This window comes from Helianthus annuus, chromosome 1 (genome assembly GCF_002127325.2).
Source record: "Helianthus annuus cultivar XRQ/B chromosome 1, HanXRQr2.0-SUNRISE, whole genome shotgun sequence".
Lineage (NCBI taxonomy): Eukaryota > Viridiplantae > Streptophyta > Magnoliopsida > Asterales > Asteraceae > Helianthus > Helianthus annuus.
This window is the reverse complement of record NC_035433.2, coordinates 131887997-131912710: the sequence shown is the minus strand read 5'-3', so window position 1 is coordinate 131912710 and position 24714 is coordinate 131887997. Positions and strand designations below refer to the sequence as shown.

Genomic DNA, 24714 nt, shown 5'->3' with positions numbered 1-24714 from the left:
TATTATCTTTTTGGCTTTTTCTCTTTTTTTTCTAAGGAAAAACACAAATGACATAACACGATCCGGTTATCAAATCAACAATGGGTAACAAACGAATGGTTAGGCGCAAAGTGGTGTAACTAAGGGTAATGGTGAAACGGGTTAAACACAAAGGTTACACAAACAAGGTGATCCTAATGCCTCTATCACATCCATGTCAAATCCTAACCGAAGGTCTTAAACTGTATCAAAACGCACAAGTTCTAAAGTAATGCAACAAGTCGGTAAACACACATGAAACGAAAATAGTGGTCATATATATGAAACATGTAAAGGCTCAAATCTCACTATCACGTGGAAAATATGGCTACCGATATCGACAATGCACAATTGATTAACTCTCCGGCTCCATCCACTATCCTAGGCATCCCAAAACCTTTTACTCCCAAAAATCGATTCAGTCAACCTACTATCCCGCAACTTAAAGAAACATGCGCTCTCGACTCGTAAATTCGACAATTAAACCGTTTTTGACCGACGTTTTGAAAAGGTTTTTGTTTTCTACGCGCTATAGGACCGGGACTCGCAACAAACTCACTTTTTTTTTTTCAATTTTTCAATTTTTTTCATTTTTTTTTGTTTTTTTTTTTTTTGTTTTTTTTTTTTTTTGACTCAAATCTAGCTAGAAAGACGTAGTCTCCCATCCCCACACTTAAACTCTACATTGTCCTCAATGTAGGATGACAGACAACTAAAAATAAATAAGAAATAAAACCTAAAATAATATACAGAAATACAACGAATTGGAAAGGACTTAGCTGGTTAGGATAAAAATCAGTGCCAGCTGCGCGTGTCATCAATCCGAACCCGTACACGACCGTATAGCATTTCCTTCGCGATCGTATCCAAAACTGATATACCTGGCTGCCTTTTACAATAATGACAAAGCTCGAAATCCCCGCCCGAATGGAGATTGAGTACGGGCGGTATCCTCCAAACCTGCACAAACAAAACAAAGCAAACCCAAGCATAATATCGACTCTAAACGAAGACCGACTCAAGACTGACTCAACAGTAAAATGAAAGAAAATATACAAAACTCTACAACAAATAAGCCTACACCTCACACACTCATGCCAACCTCGGGAAGATCAAGCGTCTCTCCCTCTCTCTCCTCAGATGGGCCCTCAATGTAGATTTTCAACCTATGCCCATTCACCTTAAACCTTTGACCTTCCTCATTCTCAATCTCAACAGTGCCATACGGAAAAACCTCAGTGACTAAATGCGGACCCGTCCATCGTGACTTCAACTTTCCCGGAAACAACCTTAACCGGGAATTATAAAGCAGCACCTTATCCCCACACTTAAATTCTTTCACACTCTTAATGTGGCGGTCATGCAACTGCTTAGTCTTCTCCTTGTAAGCCCACGACTTCTCGTATGCTTCATCACGCAACTCTTCTAACTCATGTATCTGGAAAAAACCGTTTCTTACCCGCAGCGTCCATATCAAGATTTACCTTTCGCAAGGCCCAGTACGCCCGGTGTTCTAACTCAACCGGAAGATGACACGCTTTCCCATAGATCATCCTAAAGGGTGTGGTCCCGATAGGTGTCTTATATGCAGTACGGAAAGCCCAGAGTGCGTCATCTAAATTGTCGGCCCAGTCAATGCGGCTCTGTCCGACAGTCTTCTCCAAGATACGCTTAATGCCACGATTGGCATTCTCCACCTGTCCACTCGTCTGAGGGTGATAGGCAGTCGAAAGCCGATGGGTGACCCCATAGCGCTTCAACACCTTCTCCATCTGCGAGTTACAGAAATGGGTGCCACGATCACTAATGATGGCCTTAGGAGTGCCGAACCTAGCAAACAACTCTCTCAGAAACTTCACTACAACCCTAGCACTATTAGTGGCCAAAGCTTTCGCCTCTACCCACTTAGACACATAATCGATAGCTACAAGGATGTAACGACTCCCACGTGACATGGGGAAGGGTCCCATGAAATCGATGCCCCAGATATCAAAAATCTCAACCACCTGGATGGGGTTTTGGGGCATTTCATTCCGGGATGAGATGTTGCCGGCTCTCTGGCAAGCATCACAACTACGAACAAACTCGTGGGCGTCCCTAAAGATGGTGGGCCAATAAAACCCCGAATCAAACACTCGCTTAGCGGTATACGCTCCCCCGAAGTGGCCACCAGCGGGCCCCGAATGACAATGCTCAAGAATACTACGAGTCTCGGGTGTAGTCACACACCTCCTAACCATCTGATCCGCACCTATCCTAAACAAATAAGGATCCTCCCATATGTAGAATTTAAGGTCGGCAAAGAATTTCTTCTTCTGCTGGTATGGCATCTCGTGTGGAAGCTCTCCTGTGGACAGGTAGTTCGCAAAATCTGCGAACCAGGGATAGCCCTCTTCTTGGGCCCTCACGTACATCAACATCTCATGTGGGAAGGAATCGCCTATTGCCCCCCCGCTAGACAGTTCACTCTCCGAATTCTCAAGCCTAGATAGGTGGTCAGCAGCCACGTTCTCTGCTCCCTTCTTATCCCTAATCTCTATGTCGAACTCCTGGAGCAAGAGAATCCACCTAATCAACCTGGGTTTCGCGTCCTTCTTCGCGAACAAGTACCTAAGTGCAGCGTGATCGGTAAAAATAATGGTCTTAGAAAGCACTAAGTAGGACCGAAACTTGTCGCATGCAAACACGACCGCTAACAACTCCTTCTCAGTCGTGGTGTAATTCTCCTGAGCATCGTTTAGGGTCTTGCTAGCGTAATAGATGGGATGAAAATGCTTATCCCTACGCTGCCCTAAAACGGCTCCAACGGCAGAATCACTTGCGTCACACATGACTTCAAACGGAAGACTCCAATCGGGAGCCACAAGAATGGGAGCAGTAACAAGCCTCTCCTTCAACAACTCGAAGGCCCTAGTGCACTCGGCATCAAAAACAAATGGCCTGTCCTTCTCCAACAACTGGGTCATAGGCCTAGCTATCTTAGAGAAGTCACGAATAAAGCGGCGATAGAATCCTGCGTGACCTAAGAAGCTCCTAATAGATTTCACAGAAGTAGGCGGCGGGAGCTTAGAAATCGTATCAATCTTGGCCTGATCCACCTCAAGCCCCGCGTGTGAAATCTTGTGACCTAACACAATCCCCTCATGAACCATAAAATGACACTTCTCCCAGTTAAGCATCAGGTTCGTCTCCTCACAACGAGCTAGCACTCGATCTAGATTATGCAGACACGAATCGAAGGAACTCCCAAAAACAGAAAAGTCGTCCATGAAAACCTCCATGGAGTCCTCGATAAGCTCGTGAAAGATGGCCACCATACAGCGCTGGAAAGTAGCCGGAGCATTACATAGTCCAAACGGCATGCGTCGGTACGCAAAGGTGCCGTAGGGGCATGTAAAGGTGGTTTTCTCCTGATCCTCCGGTGCGATGGGAATCTGGAAATAACCGGAAAAACCGTCAAGGAAGCAATAGAACTGCTGCCCCGACAGTCGCTCAAGCATCTGATCAATAAACGGCAAGGGAAAGTGATCCTTGCGGGTGGCATCATTGAGTCTGCGGTAGTCAATGCAGACTCTCCATCCGGTGACTGTCCTGGTGGGTATCAGTTCATTTTTCTCGTTCACCACTACAGTCATACCCCCCTTCTTGGGAACTACCTGGACAGGGCTGACCCATGCAGAATCAGAGATCGGGTAAATCAGGCCGGCGTCGAGCAGCTTCAACACCTCCTTCTTCACGACATCCTGCATATTGGGATTCAGCCTCCTCTGCGGCTGTACCACCGGTCTATACTCCTCCTCCATAAGAATTTTGTGGGTGCAAAAGGAAGGGTTAATACCCTTGATGTCTACTAACTTCCAGGCAATAGCATGCCTGTGCGCCCTCAAAACAACCATCAGTCTCTCCTTCTCCTCCTCCGTCAAACTCGATGAAATAATGACGGGCAACTGAGATCCCTCACCAAGGAATGCATACTCCAAATGAGATGGCAGTTCCTTCAGCTCTAGAGGCGGGGGTATCTCCACTGAGGGTTTCTCCTCAGGTGTCTTTCTCTCTAACACTTCAAACACCTCAGAAACCTTAGAAAATTCGGATCCTATGGATGGCTCGCTCGATGGTAGTGGTGAATCCTGCTCTAGGTCGAACTCGGTCAACTCAATGCCCTCGACATCTACCCCTAACATCTGGGTCTCTATAGACTCTCTACCGCAAACCTCACCAAGAAAACTACCTACATGTAACATAAGAGTGTCTATAAAGTAAAGAGTGTCGTCATGCTGCGACGTATGCTTCATCGAATGCTGAATGTCGAAGGTGACCGCATCATCGTCGACGCGGAGAGTAAGCTTACCGTCAAGAACATCAATGACGGCTCGGGCAGTAGCAAGGAATGGACGTCCTAAAATAAGTGGAACTTTAGAATCCTCGTCCATATCAAGAATGACGAAATCCACCGGAAAAACAAACTTGTCAACCTTGACAAGCATATTCTCTACGATACCACGTGGAAACTTCACAGATCGATCTGCGAGCTGAAGGCTCATGCGCGTAGGAGATGGCTCGCCTAGATTGAGCTTAGCAAAAATGGAGTAAGGCATGAGGTTAATGCTAGCTCCTAGGTCAGCCAGCGCATGGCTGACAGTAAGATTTCCGATCAGACACGGAATGGTGAAACTCCCTGGATCAGTCATCTTCTTAGGAAGCTTGTTCTGCACGACTGCAGAACACTCCTCACTAAGAGTGACAGTAGACAACTCCTCTAGTTTCTTCTTGTTTGTGAGAAGATCCTTTAGGAACTTGGCGTACTTAGGCATTTTAGACAGAGCCTCAATGAAAGGAAGGTTCACATGGAGTTTCTTCAGCATCTCCAAGAACCGTGAATACTGCTCAGAATCGCTCTTAGCTAAAAGCCTACCAGGGTAAGGAGCTGTGGGTTTATAGACTCTAAGTGGCTCCTTTTCCTTCTCCTTCTCTCCCGAAGACCCGCTGGACTGTGCTGTACTTGCTGGGCGCAGCCTAGGGTGCACTTTGCCAGCAGGAGTCTCCATCTCAATCTCCTCATCAACCGGGTCCTCGTCCTCGTCTACCGGCTTCTCCTCTTCTACTCTCCTACCACTCCTAGTAGTCACTGCCTTTGCAGTGGCGTTTGGGTTAGTCTGGGTGCTACTAGGGAATGTACCTACTGGCCTCTCAGTCATCCTATTGGCCATCTCTCCAACGGTCCTCTCTAGACTCTTTATGGTGGACCCCTGATTCCTAAACATGAGCTCAAACTCCTGATTTTTCTTGACCTGCTCCTGATGTCTAGCCTCACCTTGCATCACTATCGACTCTAGGAGTTTATTCGTCCTACTCTGACTCTCCTCATTCCTCTTCAAGAACTCGCTCAACTCAGACTTGGGCTCTCCACTACTCTGTCCATCAGCAGGGGTCTGAAAGAGACTCTGACGTGGTTGGAATCCAGGGGGATTCCTTCCCTGCCAGTTCGAGGTCTGGCGCGGCTGCCATCCAGAGTTGTAACCCTGGCCTCGTCCCTGGTTCTGTATAAAACTCAACTCCTCCTCAGATCCTACCGGGCAATCTACCGTCTCATGCCCACCTCTACACACCTCACACTTAGAGCTAATCTTCACCTGAATGTCCTTGACCATCTTTGTCAAGGACTCGACCTGGGCGGCTAAAGCTACGCTAGAATCCACCGTATGAATACCCCTAGAGGCAGTAGTAACGCCCTCGGAGCCTGGCTCGGTATAAGTACTGGTGGCTAGATCCTCCATCATCTCAAGACACTCAGCAGCAGTCTTGGTCTTCATCATGTTTCCTCCTGCGGTGGAGTCAAGCAGTCTCTTAGTCGCTTCAGAAACTCCATTATAGAATTTCTCCACGACTCTCCACTCCTCAAGCCCATGGTGAGGGCACTTGTTCAGCAGTGCCTTAAACCTATCCCAAGTCTCGTAGAAAGACTCCCCCGGCTGCTCAGTGAATGCGTAGATGAGATTTCTAAGACGAGCGGTTTTTGCAGGTGGGAAGTATTTCTGTAAGAATTTAGATTGAAGATCATTCCAAGTAGTGATTGCTCCCTGTGGGAGGGAGTCCAACCAGATAGCAGCCTGATCAGTGAGTGAGAAGGGAAACAAACGAAGGTGAATGGCCTCCTCAGTAACGCCCGTAAGGCGGAAAGTACTACAGACCCTACCGAATCTAGTCAGATGAGCATGTGGGTCCTCGTCTCGTAAACCATGGAACTGGACCGAATGGGTAATGGTGTTGATCAAGGTGGGTGGGATGGTCCAGTTGTTCGCCTCTACAGCAGGAAGTGTGATGCTCGAGCGAACGGTGGTAGGAGCAACACTAATGTGATCAGCAACAGTCCTACGATCAGCCATAACTACAGAAAAGACAAGATCAGGAAGAAGTACATGTGGCTGGCGTAAACGACGGTGAAACTCGCGTTCGGGTTCAGAGAATGGTGAAGTATCAGGTGGGCCCGAGGAACGTGTGTGCATACACTGAAAAGCAAGTATAAAAAGGCACGAATCACAAACAAGCTAGCTAAACAAGTAGGCACACAGAACTAGCAAGTATCCTAAAAAAAAAACAAACCTACTATTTTTTTTTAATTTTTTTAACTAAGAAATAACAAAAAACAACTAATCTAAGAAAGCAGTAAAATGGCTAAATCCCCGACTCGGGTCGTCCTCAAAAGCGCACTGTGTCCCCGGCAACGGCGCCAAAAACTTGATGTGTGAAATATATGTTAATTAAATTCAACAAGTTTTAAAAATTGGAAAAACCCGTAAACCACACACTACCGGCAAGTGTACCGGTCGTAAGTAGTAAAACAAGTAAGTCCGAGTATCGAACCGTGGACACAATCTAGCGACTCTTGATACTAAACCTCTATCGACCCCTAGCCTAATAAATTGGTTTTGTTTTGAGAAAAATATTTTTAAACTAAAAAGCAATTTAAATAAATATACGACCAAACAGCAGCAAGCACAGACAACTAGAGACTGGACTGAAACTCAAGTATGAGAAAAATAGGTTACCTAGGTAAGAATCCCTAGACTCATGAATAAAATCCTATCCTTGGTTTCGAATGAAGACTCTGTCTAACCCGATAGACCCCCGGCAGGAAAACCGAACCAAACAGTATGACAAGTGATGAAGTGCTAAAATGGACTGACTCGAGTTATCGACCACCAAATCCCACAACTATTAGGTATAAAGTAATTTATTTACTAAAACCCTCCAATTATGAAGCAGAAATAATAAAGAACACCGAGACCCTAGAAAACTCTAGACGCGAATAGACAGATGAACCCGAGTTATCGGCCACCCAAACTGCCAAACAACGCCCAGCTAATAACCTAGCAATTCTAGATTAGATTTCTCACCTCTAGAAAAGATTGCACGTTTTAATTAATAGGTTTTAATAATTATTACACTTGAATTAGATTTCTCACCTTCAAGGTCTAGACCGAAAGGTTACAACCTAGACTGACTCCCGGCTCTAAAGTATATTTCTAAGTATCTAGAGCAATGGAACCAACAAATAAATTATTAAGCCAATCAAAACCAACACACAAATAATTAGAATCGGGTTCAAAAATTATAACTTATAAATCATCACATTCATTCAAAACCAAAAATTATTCAATTAAACAATCATCTAGTTCATCAACCCTAGGCAACCATAAAAAGTTTAGCTACTCATAGTCAATAAAAACGCATAAACAATGTTCAAATTGACCGCATACATCATGTCTACTAATGAAGAGAACAAAGTTTAGTGTTTAAATCTAACCGGGTTGCGAACTAATATCTTAAAAATAATTAATACTTCTTCTTTCGCCGTCCAACTGTCTTCTGTCTGCCCTCCTTATTTTTCAGCTGCCAATTCTTCAACTGTTGCCGTCACTATCTTGCGTGAATTGCCCTCTTCTTTTTGACGCCTACTATATGTATATATATTGGCCTTTTAGGGCTTTAATTGTTTAATACCCACTAATTTTGTTTCAAAGCCCAATAAACAAAACAAGTTCATTACCCCACTGATTTGTCGAACATAATTGTGGAGTTTTGCGGCTCACTATCTTCACAAAGATATATTCACTGAATTTCGTCCAAGGCATATTTTCACAACTTCATACTCATGCCTAATGTCATTTGGAGGCCCAATAAAATTCGTTCACTAATCCACGTAAATGTTGACATGGGTCCTTTTCATGATCCACTCAATTGCCTCCAAATTGATGCCAAGTTCTTGGTTTAGTTTTTGACCCCACAAGTATTAATATCTTCCTGTAGATACAAAAGTTAAATGCCCATATTAGTGAAGTCATGGCAATAAATGCGAGCCACATTTAAATTCCTTTCTTTTCTTTACGCGTGTTTAGCAAGAATTTTCTTTTCAAAACATGTCTTTATTAACTCCGTAATTAATTTCTAATTGAATTCCATTTAACCTCAATGTCCATTATTCACTTGTCACTAAATGTCATCTTTAAACCATTTTAGCTTATTTTCTTTTAAAACCATTGAAATCCAAATATGAACTAACTACAAGTGGATTTTAATAAAAACAACCTTAAAACTATTCAAAAGTGTAGGAAATATTTATATAAAAATATGTATAATTTAGACCCCATCAGTATACTCGATGAGAGTGTGTATGATGATGAATTCAAGGAACGATACTTAAACTCTTATTTCGAAGAACTAAATCTGTCTTCACAAGAGACGGATTGGAGTTTGATGATCGTTAAAGCAATGGAATTCCACGAATTTGCCGACTGTAAGGCCTTTCTGGACTTAATCGATGATAGAGAATTTGTTTTTAAATATAAACACACATTGGAGTCAAAATTTGAAGAGATGGTTATGTGGTTTCTGATCGATTATATGGGAATAACTACAAGACCAATCCCACCATTTACTCCAAACAAAAGAAAAATAGACTTGTTAAGTCTATATATATTGGTGGCAATAGACGGTGGTTACCGGGAAGTCACAACAGAAAATCTATGGTCTGCAATAGCAAAAGATCTAGGATTTGGATACGAAGACGGAGATTACATGAGGGTCACTTATGCCATGTATCTCGATATCCTAGAGTATTATTATAAGTTTAAAACGGTTCAAGGGAAAGTGCATGACAAGGAGATGGTGTTTGAAGAAGAAGGGTCCTCTAATGGCTGCCATAGGAGACCGAAAAATGCAAGTGATATTCAACAGGAACCTGCTGGATCGGCACAATTTGCACTCTTTGCTGGAAATGATGAAGATGACTGGAATCAAATGAAGAAGAGGAAGCGTTTCAACTTCAATCACGCAAGATGGGCTGTCGAAGAAGCCAACCGGAGTGTCATGGAGCAAGCTCGGAAACATAACTAAAGTTTAAGAGGGGTTATGTTAGGATTATTAAACTTTATTATGTTTTATATGTATTTAATCGAATTTATAAGTAGGTAAGATATGTATGATATGCACTCGAATTGTAGATGATAAGCTTATGTATTTACCGGTGTGATAAGCGGGTGAATAATTCAAATAACTGCCGGAGGTAGTTACCCGCCAAAATTCAACCGCCAAAACATTATGTATTTATTCATGATTGCCGACAACATTGTCGGATATCAAGACATTCAACTTCTGTTAGAATTGTCCAGTATCCTTTCGATATTCATTATCTTTCATTCATTATTTGCACCATGGAAATCCAATTCGGATCACTCTCAAACATGAACCCAATCACACCTCATGTTTCCGCTGCAAATATGACTTCTTATCCCGAATAATCATGAAGTCTACTAATTAATATGTAGAACTAGATAATATTAGATGTTCGGATGAATGTCTAATGCTATGATACAACGGGTTTTTACATGTAGATGGAAACTTTTAGTTCTTGCTTAACAAGTGAATAATTAGCTTTCATAATCGAGAGCTAAGTTAAATTGGTGTTAATAATAGCATGAACTTAGACTTGAAAAGTAGTTAAAACGGTGGCATAAGAATAATGCCTATCGGATACTTGACAAAGTGCTTAAATGAATTGTCGAGTTTCATAATATAATCACTTATGCTAATAGGCAGTTTGACCTTTAAAAGTCAAACTGACCAAAATGAAATCAAATGGTAAATTTTGATGTAAAATCCGTAAGATGGAATAGTCATAATTAATGATGACTAATCTAACCGTCTTACGAATTATGATGATAGTTTGACGCTTGACAAGCTAGGTGGAGGCTTGGAAAGGAAGCGGGTCGGACGAATCAAGTGTGAAGGAAAAGTGTGTTTCGGATGCAAGGTAAGTAAAGCCTACACCTTCTAGAATAGAATACCTACTTGTATAATGGATAGTATTGTGAATAATAAAATGGACATGGTTTTCGCGGGTATTTTGTCAATAAAATAGTTATTGATAGCAAACAGGTCCGTTATTTGCAAAACTGTTTCGGGGTCTAAAACACTTAATTTTGACTCCATATGTGGTCAGAAGTTGTATAACAACAAAAATGATGATTGGTAATTTTTATAAATTTTTCGGAAGTTGTTTAACGTGGTTTTCGCGGACGTTTTGTCAAGAAAATAGTTGTTGACAGCAAGCAGGATCGTATTTGCAGAAATTGTTTCGAGGCCTTAAACACTTAGTTTTGACTCAATATTTGGTCAGAAGTGGTATAACAATATAAATGATGGTTGGTAATTTTTATAAACTTTTCGGAAGTTGTTTAACATGGTTTTCGCGAACGTTTTGTCAACAAAATAGTTGTTGACAGCAAACAGGTCCGTATTTGCAGAAATTGTTTCGGGGCCTTAAACACTTAGTTTTGACTTAATATTTGGTCAGAAGTGGTATAACAATATAAATGATGATTGGTAATTTTTATAATCTTTTCGGAAGTTGTTTAACGTGGTTTTCACGGACGTTTTGTCAACAAAATAGTTGTTGACAGTAAGCAGGTCCGTATTTGCAGAAATTGTTTCGAGGCCTTAAACACTTAGTTTTGACTCAATATTTGGTCAGAAGTGGTATAACAATATAAATGATGATTAGTAATTTTTATAAATTTTTCGGAAGTTGTTTAACATGGTTTTCGTAGATGTTTTGTCAACAAAATAGTTGTTGACAGCAAGCAGGTCCGTACTCGCAGAAATTGTTTCGGGGTCTTAAACACTTAGTTTAGACTCAATACTTGGTCAGAAGTTGTATAATAATACAAATGATGATTGGTAATATTATGTATTGTTAAGTGTTACAAATACAGGCAAGCGGAAAGTATGAGCATGTTTTGCCAAAGTTGGCGAAAGGTAACGCAATGTATTAAAAACGAGTCAATGTTGACCCGTGTCAGGTACGCACAAGGAATGATACTCTCGTGAAGGGTACATGTACCAACCATAATATGGATTATGGTTGGAGGAAATGAGAGTTTTTTTAAGAGTTGATAAAATTATAGTTTGACATAAATACCTATAACGGGTCAAATAATTCGGTTTAAGAACCTGAAATTTGAATTCGAAGGAAACAAAAATTTTGAATAATGGATGAATGACTTGGATGGAAATATGTTTATAACTTGTTGTGAAACTGTCAAAACTAACTTTTATGTTGGTTTTGATTTTAGGAATGTCTTATGGAACTCCGGATGAGGATCAAGCAAGAAAGGAGAACCGAACACATGTCTTGAAGCTTCCGCAACGATCTTATTTTGTTATAGTTTAAAAAGTGGATATTGTAAACACTTGAAATTATATTTTGGAATGTTTTAAATTATGTAAGAAGTTTAACTTGGAAAAGTTTTTGTAAGCTTGCATTTTCATATAAAATGCGTGTTTAATATTATAATATTGATTAATAGAGATGGGTCTTACGTTCATTAATAATCTATTTTCGTAAATTATGCGAAAACCGTTAAAAAATATGGGTGTTACATAAACTAATGTAATAATCTTTAATCACCATAATCAAAACAAAAGGGCTACAAATTGAGAAAAAAACCTAAAGAAAACCAGCAAACGCCACTTTAGAAAAACAATGGCCAAACTTACCTCAGCGGAAAGGTATTTGAGAACGGCAGCCAGGTGCTTGAAGAAAATTCTTATAATGATATAATTAGGTAGATTGGAAATAACCACCGTTTGTAACCATTGAGCATTTATGGTTTATAGAATCAAAAACAAAAAATATCACGATTATTTAGGTTCCCATCACATAACAAAAACATCAAACATTAGATCCCATAAACATACCTGATGATTATGCAAACGAAGAACAGTAAAAACATCAAAAATTAGAAGCCATAAACATACTGCTACTTGTAATGCAACGATATTGTTATTGCTTTAGCGGAAAATATAGATAATTAAAATAAACGGGCCAAACTTTATAAGATATCTACTCAAATTGTGTATGATGTTATTTGTAATTAAGTGAATGAATGTATTTTGCCCATATATAACACATTTTTGAATCATAATGATAGATCATAAATATATAAATAGATTAAATAGAAAAAAAATACTGTATTACATAAACTAATGAAGAAGTGGACATACTTTTGGGGATTTTCGGTACTAAGCTCATCCCTACCCTACATTTGTTGCACCTACTGGAGCCATTGCTAGGTAACCTTCTTTCCATTTGCCTTCAAGTACAACCTGGTAATGATTAAAAAAGTTATTCAAGTAAGAGTAAAAACTACCACGTGATTAAATTAGACAAATTTTTACGTACATATATATATGGGTGCAATGAATTTATAGCTCAACTCCAAAATAGAACTGGTCTGGTGTGTAATTTAGGTGATTTAAAACTCACCCCAGTAAACAAAAGCTTGCTTTTGAATTCTCCCATTACATTGGTCAGAACTCCACCTATGTCTAAAATATAAATTCTTACATAATCCATAGTAATAACATATTCCTCAAAGCCCAAAATATTCAAGAAGCATCTTTTTAAGGTTCTCTGACCCAAACAGATACAACACCAGCCTTGCGTTGCTTAGCCTCTGGCACCGAGGTCATATGATGGACAACAAATGCTTCTTCGTTATACATAACTGGTCAGTTGTGCAACTTGCCTGTAGAAGCCCAGACAACTTGTTCCAGAAAGCTGACTTTGAACCATTTTTGTTACAATTGTCATCTACATAGGATTAAAACCAACATGAGATATATAAAAGACATTATGCTTCAAACTCTTTTAAGTTAAAATTACAAACCAATCTACAAATATGACAACTCCACACTTTCTTATTCAATACATTACATATTAAAGAACCACCACACACACAATAACGCAACAAACCAATCATCACTACATTATAACCAGCAGAATCTTTTTCGTGTGAAAAAAATTGTACAATTTTCAGTTTGCATTTTTCTATATCAGGTAGAAGACCTTTTCTCTGCAAGAGCGACAGAGGGAAATTCAAAAAAAAAAAAAAAACTCACTGTTCTCAAACAAATACATCTAAGAACCATTATTAATTTACTTTAACAATGATCAAATAACAAATAGTACAAAATTAATCTCTGATCTCAACATCAAGGGTTATACACGTAGCTAACAACAAGTCTACTGTAATATGCATTCGTAATCGCAATGTCAATTGTATCTTCAAAATATACTCATGTAAAAGGAAAAAAAGTCAACTACATATCTTAGGTACCAAAATCATACGAATTTTCAAACATTATTTAAGAGAATCATGAAAAATCTTTAAAAAAATTGAAAGATAAGGAGAATCGTTCAAAGCTCCTGCTTGGATAACATCACCAGGATAAAATAGTCAAATTCTTGAAAAAAAAAATCTTCAAAATTCTTGAAACAGAGAAAGAACCATGAAAAGGTTTTATTTTTCCTCGAAAAAATAAAGAAGCACATATGAGCATTAAGTTTTCAACATCTGGGGTAATCATCAATTCATCATTATATCCATTACCTCAAAATTTGCGGTGCGGAAGCAGACATTCTCTGATGGCTTATCTAATATTTGACTAAAGAAAAAGGGGGTAAGTGTTAACATCCAATAATATAAAAGCATATGTATAAAGCATCTAGAGTCAATCGCCTCGGACGTTTTGTAATTTTTGCTACCAAGGATGAAGTTCTAGTTCCAATCATCACAATATTTAGACACGAAAACAACTCAAGTTTAATATAGTTCCGCATCCTCTACTTTGGAGCAACAACTAATTGGGTAAAACTATAAAAGTCATACAAACACTTAATTCATAATTAAACAAAATGCATAACAATAAAAGAAGTCAACACTCACCTTCTTTATCCCATATCTGCAAAGGCTAGCTCCTACAAAAACATCCAATTACATAACCAAATAAGAAGCTACCATTTATTCAAAACTACAATATTCCAACAAAAGCACAAACAAAACTATTAAACCAAAAATTACATACCCTAGCCTGTATAAAATGGGTAAGAAACCAGATTGCAATGTGCTCTTGAAAGTTGTAACTGCATTAGATCCAGAACGTTACTGGTCCCCAATTACTGTATTTTTTCTTCGCATGGATCTGCGGAAGATGCTACTTATCTGTAACACAAACAACAAAACCCGTAACACATCAATCATCAACCTAATTATACAGTCCACTCCACAACTTTATAACTCCACGCTGAACACTCACTTACTTGAACAAAAAATATCTTGTAAAATCATCATAAAACCTCAAAAAATAACTATTTAAATAAATACTGATTTAAGAAGTCATGTAAGAAATTATAATAGCTAGCTCCGCGGTGACTTCCCCATGCCGAGTTCTTATGTCATACCCCAACCGATGGCGGAATCATCGAGGCATGGCACTGAGCGAAACAGATTGTTCAGAAGTTTCCAAAAGTGGAAAGAATGACAATGACAGGGCTATTTATAGGCTTCCCAAAGAGGAAAGGGCTGGCTGATCGGCTAGGCATCCCGATCGGACAGCCTGCTCGATCGGACAGTCCGTCCGATCGGCTGGGCTGTTCGATCGGCTAGGAGCCTGATCGATCAACAACCTGTTTTGAGCGTTCGGTACGACGATTTCTGATATTTTGATTTTTGATTGAAGACGATGCGAATACGATAGAGTTTCCTATTCAAATTACTTTTAATCCCAACCACTATATCTACATACGAGCATCTATATATCACACTATCTTTTCGCCACCATTCATCATAATTCGATTTCGATTGAGTTGATTGAGTTTCGAGTTTCGATTTGATTGATCACCACACATAACATAAGGTAAGCATGCACAAGTAACACATAAGGCACACACACACGTATAACAACACCAAAGTTTGCACAATTCGGGTTTCGAGTTCGAAGGTGATTCGATTAGCTTGATTATTGATTGATTGACTTTATCGAATTGTTACTTCCTACTATTCACAGGCGTAAAGCGTTTCGCGTCAATAAACATTCGATTACCTCGATTTCTTTGATTAATAACACTTACTCCACATAATACAACTAATAAATCACAAAAATAAACTAATTACAGTCAAAGAAGTTAATTTTGACTTTGACTTTGACTTTGACATTCGGTAACATGGGGTGTTACAACCTCCCCTTGTTTAGGGAATTTCGTCCCGAAATTAGGCTGAAAGCTGCACAGCACCGTGGATCACCTTTTGCTACTTTCTCTCTCTAGGCTCTCACCTGAAAAACTGCGGATACTTTGCCTTCATGTCGCTTTCGAGTTCCCAAGTGAACTCTGCGCCTCGTTTGACTTCCTATCGGACTTTCACGATAGGTATGCGCGAGTGCCTGAGTTGCTTAGTTTGGCGGTCCATGATTTCGACAGGCTTCTCCACGAAGTGTAGCGTTTCGTTGACTTGAAGGTCATCGAGAGGTACAATCAGATCATGGTCAGCTAGACACTTTCGGAGGTTCGACACATGGAAAGTCGGGTGGACGTTACTAAGTTCCTTCGGTAGTTCGAGTCTGTAGGCGACTTTTCCGATCCTTTCCAGAATCTTAAAAGGTCCAACATATCGAGGCGCTAGTTTCCCATTCTTGCCGAATCTGACTACACCCTTCCAAGGTGATACCTTTTGGAGTACGTAGTCGCCAATGTCAAATTTAAGGGGCTGGCGTCTTCTATCGGCGTAACTTTTCTGTCTATCTCGAGCTTTCACCAAGTTGTCTCGAATCTAAAGGATTTTGTCAGTCGTTTCTTGTAAAAGCTCAGGACCGGTTAATTGCGAGTGACCGATCTCGTGCCATACAATAGGCGATCGACATCTTCTTCCATATAGGGCCTCAAACGGTGCCATTTGTATGCTGGCATGATAGCTGTTGTTGTACGAGAATTCGACTAGCGGAAGGTATTTGTTCCAACTACCACCGAAGTCTATGACACACGCACAGAGCATGTCTTCAAGAGTACGGATCGTTCTTTCAGTCTATCCGTCGGTTTGGGGATGGAATGCGGTACTTAGGTTAAGCGACGTACCGAGCGCTGCTTGAAACGTTTCCCACAATCGCGACGTAAACCAAGCATCACGGTCAGATATGATGTCACAAGGCGTACCATGATTACAAATGATCTCGTCGGTGTAGATTCGGGCTAATCGTTCTACCTTGTAGTCTTCCCGTATTGGCAAAAAGTGGGCTGATTTGGTCAAACGATCAACTATAACCCAAATACTGTCGTGACCTGATGGCGTGGGCGAAAGTTTGGTTATGAAATCCATAGCTATACTCTCCCACTTCCATATCGGAATTGGCGGTTGTTCGAGTAAGCCAGAAGGTCGTTGATGTTCAGCCTTAACTCTCGCACAAGTCAGGCAACTTCCAACATAGAGAGCGATATCCCGTTTCATGCCCGGCCACCAGTACTTGTAGCGAAGGTCCTGGTACATTTTATTGGCACCGGGATGAATAGAATATTGGGATTTGTGGGCTTCATCCATTAGAATCTTTCGCAAATCGGTCCGCTTAGGGACCCAAATTCGATCTAGATAGTAAAAGATCCCATCCGCTTAGGGACCCAAATTCGATCTAGATAGTAAAAGATCCCATTTGATTTGCTTACAAGCTGAGCTCCATCGTGATAAATCCTCTCTTTCTTCAAGGTGCGTTCATTAAAGCAAGCATGTTGGGCTTCGCGGATGAGGGTTTCGAGATCGTGTTGGGCTTGAGTATTGCGAATACTGAGCAAATAACTCTGTTTGCTGAGCGCGTCGGCAACAACATTTGCCTTGCCTGGGTGATAACGAATCTCACAGTCGTAATCGTTAAGAAGTTCTACCCATCGGCGTTGACGAATGTTAAGTTCTTTCTGATTAAAGATGTGTTGTAAACTCCTGTGATCGGTGAAGATCGTACACTTGGTACCATACAGGTAGTGTCGCCATATCTTTAATGCAAAAACAACTGCGCCTACCTCGAGATCATGGGTTGTATAGTTCTTCTCGTGGATTTTGAGCTGACAAGATGCGTAAGCTATAACCTTGTCCCGTTGCATGAGAATACAACCAAGACCAAGGTTGGAAGCATCACAGTAGACAATGAAATCGTCGTTCCCATCGGGCAATGAGAGAATAGGAGCATTGCAAAGCTTATGCTTGAGGGTTTGAAAGGCAGACTCTTGTTCAGTTCCCCAAACAAAAGGCTTGTCTTTATGAGTAAGGGCGGTAAGCGGCACATCGATTTTAGAGAATCCTTCGATAAATCGTCGATAATAGCCCGCTAGTCCGAGAAAAGAACGGACTTCAGACGGGTTCTTAGGCGTAATCCAGCTCTTAACTGCTTCAATCTTCGCAGGATCGACATGAATACCTTGACTATTAACGATGTGACCCAGAAACTGAACCTCCTCCAGCCAGAATTCACACTTGGAGAACTTGGCATAGAGTTGATTCCCCTGGAGTAGCTCGAGAACCAAACATAGATGTTGCGTGTGTTCGGATTTCGACTTGGAATACATCAAGACATCGTCAATGAACACGATGACGAAACGGTCTAGAAATGGCTTACACACGCGATTCATCAGATCCATGAAAACCGCGGGTGCGTTGGTTAAACTAAAAGGCATAACAACGAACTCATAGTGGCCGTAACGAGTGCGAAAAGCGGTTTTGGGGATGTTTTCCTCTTGAATGCGCAATTGGTGATAGCCTGAACGTAGATCGATCTTCGAGAAACACTTAGCACCTTGTAGCTGATCAAACAGGTCATCGATTCGAGGCAGCGGGTAATGGTTCTTGATGGTTAGCTTATTCAATTCTCGATAGTCGATGCACATCCTGAACGAACTATCCTTCTTTTTGACGAAAAGGACTGGTGCGCCCCATGGAGAGGTGCTCGGCGAATAAAGCCTTTTTCAAGTAATTCCTGGAGTTGGTTCGAAAGTTCCCGCATTTCGGATGGAGCGAGTCGATAAGGAGCTTTGGCAACAGGGTTAGCTCCGGAAATGAGGTCAATACGAAAGTCGATATCACGACTTGGCGGTAGTCCAGGAAGATCATCAGGGAACACCTGAGGAAATTCACGGACCACTGGGACATCCTTGACTTCGGCCTTCTTTTTCTTTTCCTTCTCCGCTACTACAATGTTGGCCAAGAAAGCTCTGTATTCCTTGCGGAGATACTTGCTAGCTTGGACACATGACATGAGCTTGAGACCTTTCGAAGCATTTTCACCGTATACACATAATAAATCACCATTCGCGAGCGAGAATCGAATCATTTTATCGATGCACATAACTTCAGCATGGTTTTCGCGAAGAAAGTCCATGCCTACTATGAAGTCGAAGCTTCCGAGCTGCATCGGAATAAGTTCGATTGGGAAGATGTGATTGTTGAGCTCGAGAGTACAATCACGAAGAACAGAGTTAATAGCGGCAGTTCTTCCAGTAGCAACTTCAACTTCGAATGACGAGGGGAGATAAGAACGCTTACGACTAAGGAGCTTTTCGAATTCAAATGACACAAAGCTGTTATCGGCTCCAGTATCAAACAAACATGATGCATATATACCATTCACAAGGAACGTACCATTAACCACGTTGTTGTCAACCTGGGCTTGACGAGCATTGATATTGAAGGTTCTGGCGCGTGCTACTTGTTGCTGCTGCTGAGGCTGCTGCTGCTGGGGTTCTTGCTTCACAACCCTGTTTGGGCACATGTTTGCAAAGTGGTTAGGGTCACCACATGCAAAGCAGACTCGAGCGTTGATCGCGGGTGCTTGAGCTGCGTGTTGGCCTTGCGGGGCTGGGAGTAGAGCTTGATGAGCATTGGCAGGAGCTGCGGTGTTTCGGGGACCATAGCGACAATTCGCAGTGAAATGACCGTAAAAGGTTGCAATGAGCACATAAATGACAGGCGAGTCCCATCGGATGATGATATGAGCATGTCGGGCAGAGCGGGTGGGGACCTGTGTAAGCACGCTTTGCGGGCGGCGCTTGAGTAACTGGTGCTGGTCGAGGATGAGACTGCTGTTGAGCCAGTACGGCTTGCAGAGGAGCAGCAGTGGCTGTGACAGCATAGTTCTTGTTGCTGGAGCTGCTGTTGTTGTGCTTCTTCCTTCGGCGCGATGACTTGGATGGTTGAGCAGTGGTGGTGTCGGTGGTCGGTGCAGTGGTGGCTTGATGCAGAGACTTGGAGGGCTTATCCCAGAAACCAGCTTTTACTCGCTTGTCATTGATCTCGGCGGCAAGCAAGTAATTTTCCTCGATCGATGAGGTTTTCGCGGCGTGAACAAAATCGGCAACACAATCGGGTAGGGCTCGAATGTACTTCTTGATGGCCATGTCTGACGTCTTGACTTGATCGGGATAGATTATGCTAAGCTGCTTGAAACGAGCAGTCATGGCAGCGTTGTCTCCGTCCTTCTGCTTGATGTTCCAAAACTCGTCCTCCAGCTTTTGGCGTTCATGGGGAGGACAGAATTCGTCCATCATGATGGCTTTCAGCTCTTCCCAAGTCAGCTCATAAGCTGCATCATTCCCGCGTTTGTTTCGTTCGGCCGTCCACCAGTCTAGAGCTCGGGACTGGAAGACGCCGATTGCGTTTAGGGTACGGAGATTTGCAGGACATCCGCTTTGGCGCAGAGTGACTTCGATAGAATCGAACCATTGAAACATAGCCGTTGGGCCATCTTCTCCGGTGAATTCTTTTGGTCCACATGCCTTGAACTGTTTGAAACTGAAAACAGTCTTGTTAGCATCTTTAGGAGCTTCGGTTCTCGACTCCTCAGAAGATTTGCTGACGTTTTCATACACATCGCTCACAGCTTTTGCCACTTGCTTGGCGATGATAGCAGCAAGACGACGGTCTCTCTTTTCTTGGCGGGTAAGAGGGGTTCGGTGTCCAGATAACGACATGGTCTACAACAGACATTGTCGTAGGTCTCAGACACAACAAATCAAATCTCACCTCACTCGTCTACTACTTACTAAAACTCAGGAACACGATATAGCATGAATCACATGAACACATAAGCACCAAAATCACATAATCACAGAAGCACATAAGCACGTAGAGCACGAAGTCACAAAAGCACTTAGGCACATACGCATTTAATCACAGAGGCAGATACTATCACGTAATCCTCCTATCAACACACAGAAGCACATACAATATCCTGACTGCCTCAAAGTTTGCGAGTATTCGAATATAGCGATCGCGTATAATACATCGAGTAGTATGGTATAGTATAAGCGTATAGCATAATGTCGTCCAGATCGCAGCAACTTGTTAGCGTACTGAGATAGAAGAGCAAATGCGAGTCGTGTGTGTTGATTGAAGTGATACCAAAAATTGAAAAATTCTCCAAAAATTTAAACACATAAACAGGTAATTACACATAAAATCGACGATTCGTTAGAGTGACAACTGCCGACTCAAAAACACAAAAAAATCGGGAATTGGATCGTCTGCGGCTACTAGACATCGACTACCCAAAGCGATTCGACTATTCTAAATAGACTTGTCGTCACATTTCGACTTTCGGGATCGTGCTTCCGCCTCGATTCTTGGGCATTCAGCACGTATTCCCTAGGTCATACTCGTGAGTTCAGGTCGTTGGAGTCCGTCGAGGCTTTGGTGAGATGAGTAAAAGTTGGAATAAGTTGCCAAGGTTTGGGTTTCACCCCTGGCTTAGCAACCTCTTCCTTGTTTTGTTAGTATAATTGAGGAGATTATTCATCAAAATATGGATTTCACTCCTGATTTGGTATAATTCTCCTCGTTCGTTATTGAAAAATAATGAAGAAATCGCTGATAAATTGATAAATTCAGCGTTGACCAAGCAATCTAGTCGAGAGTTTGCGGCTTTCACACCTAATCTCGACTAAATTACTTGACTCTATTTGAAAATTCGAGTGCAGTGTTAGCGAAGAACAATAGAACATAGCACATAGGCTTGGTCTGTTGGTTCCTAACTATAGTCTAGGTCTCTAAGACAGCGACCCGGACTAGGTCGTGTCTAGCCTAATTCCCTATAGTTATGGCTCGGATACCAATCTGTCACACCCCAACCGATGGCGGAATCATCGAGGCTTGGCACTGAGCGAAACAGATTGTCCAGAAGTTTCCAAAAGTGGAAAGAATGACAATGACTGGGCTATTTATAGGCTTCCCAAAGAGGAAAGGGCTGGCCGATCGGCCAGGCATCCCGATCGGACAGCCTGCTCGATCGGACAGTCCGTCCGATCGGCTGGGCTGTTCGATCGGCTGGAGCCTGATCGATCAACAACCTGTTTTGAGCGTTCGGTGCGACGATTTCTGATATTTCGATTTTTGATTGAAGACGATGCGAATACGATAGAGTTTCCTATTCAAATTACTTTTAATCCCAACCACTATATCTACATACGAGCATCTATATATCACACTATCTTTTCGCCACCATTCATCATAATTCGATTTCGATTGAGTTGATTGAGTTTCGAGTTTCGATTTGATTGATCACCACACATAACATAAGGTAAGCACGCACAAGTAACACATATGGCACACACACATGTATAACAACACCAAAGTTTGCACAATTCGGGTTTCGAGTTCGAAGATGATTCGATTAGCTTGATTATTGATTGATTGACTTTATCGCATTGTTACTTCCTACTATTCACAGGCGTAAAGCGTTTCGCGTCGATAAACATTCGATTACCTCGATTTCTTTGATTAATAACACTTACTCCACATAATACAACTAATAAATCACAAAAATAAACTAATTACAGTCAAAGAAGTTAATCTTGACTTTGACATTCGGTAACACGGGGTGTTACATCTTACCCTGGGCGACATATGCCACTCCCAAGATTCGAACCCGGTACATCTGGGAAGAGGTGGGTGTCGGTGGCCAACTAGGCTACCCCAGTTGGTTACTACTCACTTTGCACATAAAAGAACACACATAATAATTGAAATCCCCTTAATCAAAATAAATATACATAACAACACACACACAAATTAATTGAAAACAAACTTACATCTTCAATGGGTTCAAGATAAAAGGGGGAATCCCCATAGAAAACTCCAATTTCCTGTGAACCATCGCTATCTTCTTGACAACAGATGGAAGTCCAATAATTCAAATTAAGGTTTCCAATTCCCTGTGAATCAAAAACGTTACTTATACGGTTAGAAAAAGACGAAAATGAAAAAATAGAACAATACCTGTTAATTCGCGAAGTAGATAAATCTACACAAACATTGAACATCAAAGTCGTCAACAAAAACCCAATCAGAACCACCGACCGTCATTCTTCATAATTCATTGAAAAACAAAGAACAATCTTCAATCTTCTACAAAGAAACATCAATTTTGGGGTTAACGATGGAGGTTAGGGTTTACAAAACAATCATAAACAGAACTATGAGATTTCGAATACTTGTTAATGAATTTGATGAAATTAGGGTTAGAGATACGTACCTTGATCTTTAGACACGAAGAGGCTAAGCTTGAAGAATTAGTGTTTGCAATGTTGTATCATGGAGAAGGAGCATGTTCCAATTGGGTTCACACATTGATGGAGGAGCACAGAGAGATCGAAGAAGAAACTCTAATTGTGTTAGTGTTCTGAAAGACGGTGTGTAAAGCCGAATAAAAAATGAATTTATAGTAGATCCGAATCCATAGATCAAGAAGCCCAAAAATCCGACTCATTTTTTTCGGATCCCGCGTCCAAGAAAGTTGTGTGTATTTAGAATGATTCCCCCCAAAATCATCATATACCTACACCATAACATGCCACATCAGCAAAAAAGCTCAACCATCACATGCCACATGGCCCAAATCATCTCATTTATTAATATATATAGATTGATACAAAAAAAATTCATATGTTTAACTCAATCTGTTTAAAAACACCATGTAACAATATACATAACACCATACATACAAAAAAAATCATATCTTTAATTCAACCTATTTAATAACACCACATACCACCATAGCTGGGAAACCAATATACATAACACCATGTAACAATATACATAACACTATACATACAAAAAAAATCACATCTTTAACTCAACCTATTTAATAACACCACATACCACCATAGCTGTGAAACCAATATACATAACATCATGCATACGCTTAACCCAATATGTTTATAAACACCATATAACACCATAGCTAGGAAGACCGATATACATAACACCAAACATATGCTTAACTCATTATGTTTAACAACACCATATAACATCACAGAACATGTATAAGGATACAACAACATACAACAACAAAAAATAACACTAAATACACACCTGACTTATATAACACCCTGTCTAATTAAAAACACCATGTTCAACAACATCCACAATCTTATAACAACCTTAACTGATAAACAAACATAAAACACCATTAACACCCTATATAAAACCAAAACATTAACTCATTGAACTACAAACACCATTACAACACACCTAGGTTTAACACCATTGAACAAACGATCAGTTCTGTTTGTTCTCTGTTAACAAAAACTATCTTAAAATAAATAAAACACCATTGGACGACGAACCTTTTCGAATCTCAGATGTTGTTTTCTTGATTTTGGGTAGTTTAAGCCGTCTGCTTGTAGTGTTTTTCCGACTACTATTATCCATCTTCTTCTTCGTCCTTCTTTCAAAATTATCTGATGATGAAGTTTCGTGCTTTTTCCGTTTGTGTACGAGTTCTTTTAGGGCTCATTGTTGTCGATTGTAGGTTAAAAGCTTTGGTGATGAAGAACACCCTGATTTTTCGTGCGAAATGATCGCTATGAGAGAGGTTTTAAGAGTTATTAGATACGGTTATTGATTTGAATTGGTGTGAAAGCCCTATTTTACCCCTATGTAATCAAATCAGTATTAAAAAACACTATTTTAATTACAATATTGCCATCTTAATCTAAACCATTAGATCAATAATCTAATGGTTTAGATTCTTTCTTACCTTTCTCACACAAAACACCTTTTTTACAATAAACTTACCCTATAATTTTTATATTATGTTATTTTCTTTTTAATTTGTTATTTTTAATAAGTTAATTTTAAAACTTATTTTATATTTTAGTGATAATGTTTTAACTTTGAACTTGTGTATATTTGTATAATTTATTTTACAGACTTTAAATTAGTTGTGATCTCATCTGGTTTTCAAAATATTTCTACAGATCTGAGCAATGAACCAGGAAATTTCATTTTCAGTTATATCCAACCAAGTTAAGAAAAGATTCACATT

General features: G+C 40.6%; 1 protein-coding gene and 2 long non-coding RNA genes across 4 annotated transcripts; 1 reads left to right on the top strand and 2 right to left on the bottom strand.

Moving 5' to 3' along the window:
* Positions 1–774: 774 nt before the first annotated feature.
* Positions 775–6524, bottom strand: LOC110931590. Its single transcript, XM_022174978.2, has one exon. It carries the CDS (start codon positions 6522–6524, stop codon positions 1449–1451), a length of 5076 nt encoding a protein of 1691 aa, XP_022030670.2. The 3' UTR covers positions 775–1448.
* Positions 6525–10249: 3725 nt separating this feature from the next.
* LOC110939909 lies at positions 10250–11833 on the top strand. Its single transcript, XR_002592594.1, has 2 exons — positions 10250–10330; positions 11652–11833. It is a non-coding gene; the product is annotated as an uncharacterized LOC110939909 (long non-coding RNA).
* Positions 11834–12506: 673 nt separating this feature from the next.
* LOC110939914 lies at positions 12507–22923 on the bottom strand. 2 transcript variants are annotated; one of them, XR_004861807.1, is made up of 4 exons: positions 22665–22923; positions 22478–22600; positions 12761–13171; positions 12507–12684 (listed from the first exon to the last, which is right to left on the bottom strand). It is a non-coding gene; the product is annotated as an uncharacterized LOC110939914 (long non-coding RNA). The 2 variants fall into 2 exon arrangements; XR_002592607.2 differs by lacking the exons at positions 22478–22600; positions 22665–22923 and adding an exon at positions 13971–14089.
* Between the last annotated feature and the right edge of the window lie 1791 nt (positions 22924–24714).

Coding starts and splice junctions, on each gene's coding strand:
- LOC110931590 (XM_022174978.2), bottom strand. CDS start 6,524: ATGCACACACGTTCCTCGGGCCCACCTGATACTTCACCATTCTCTGAA.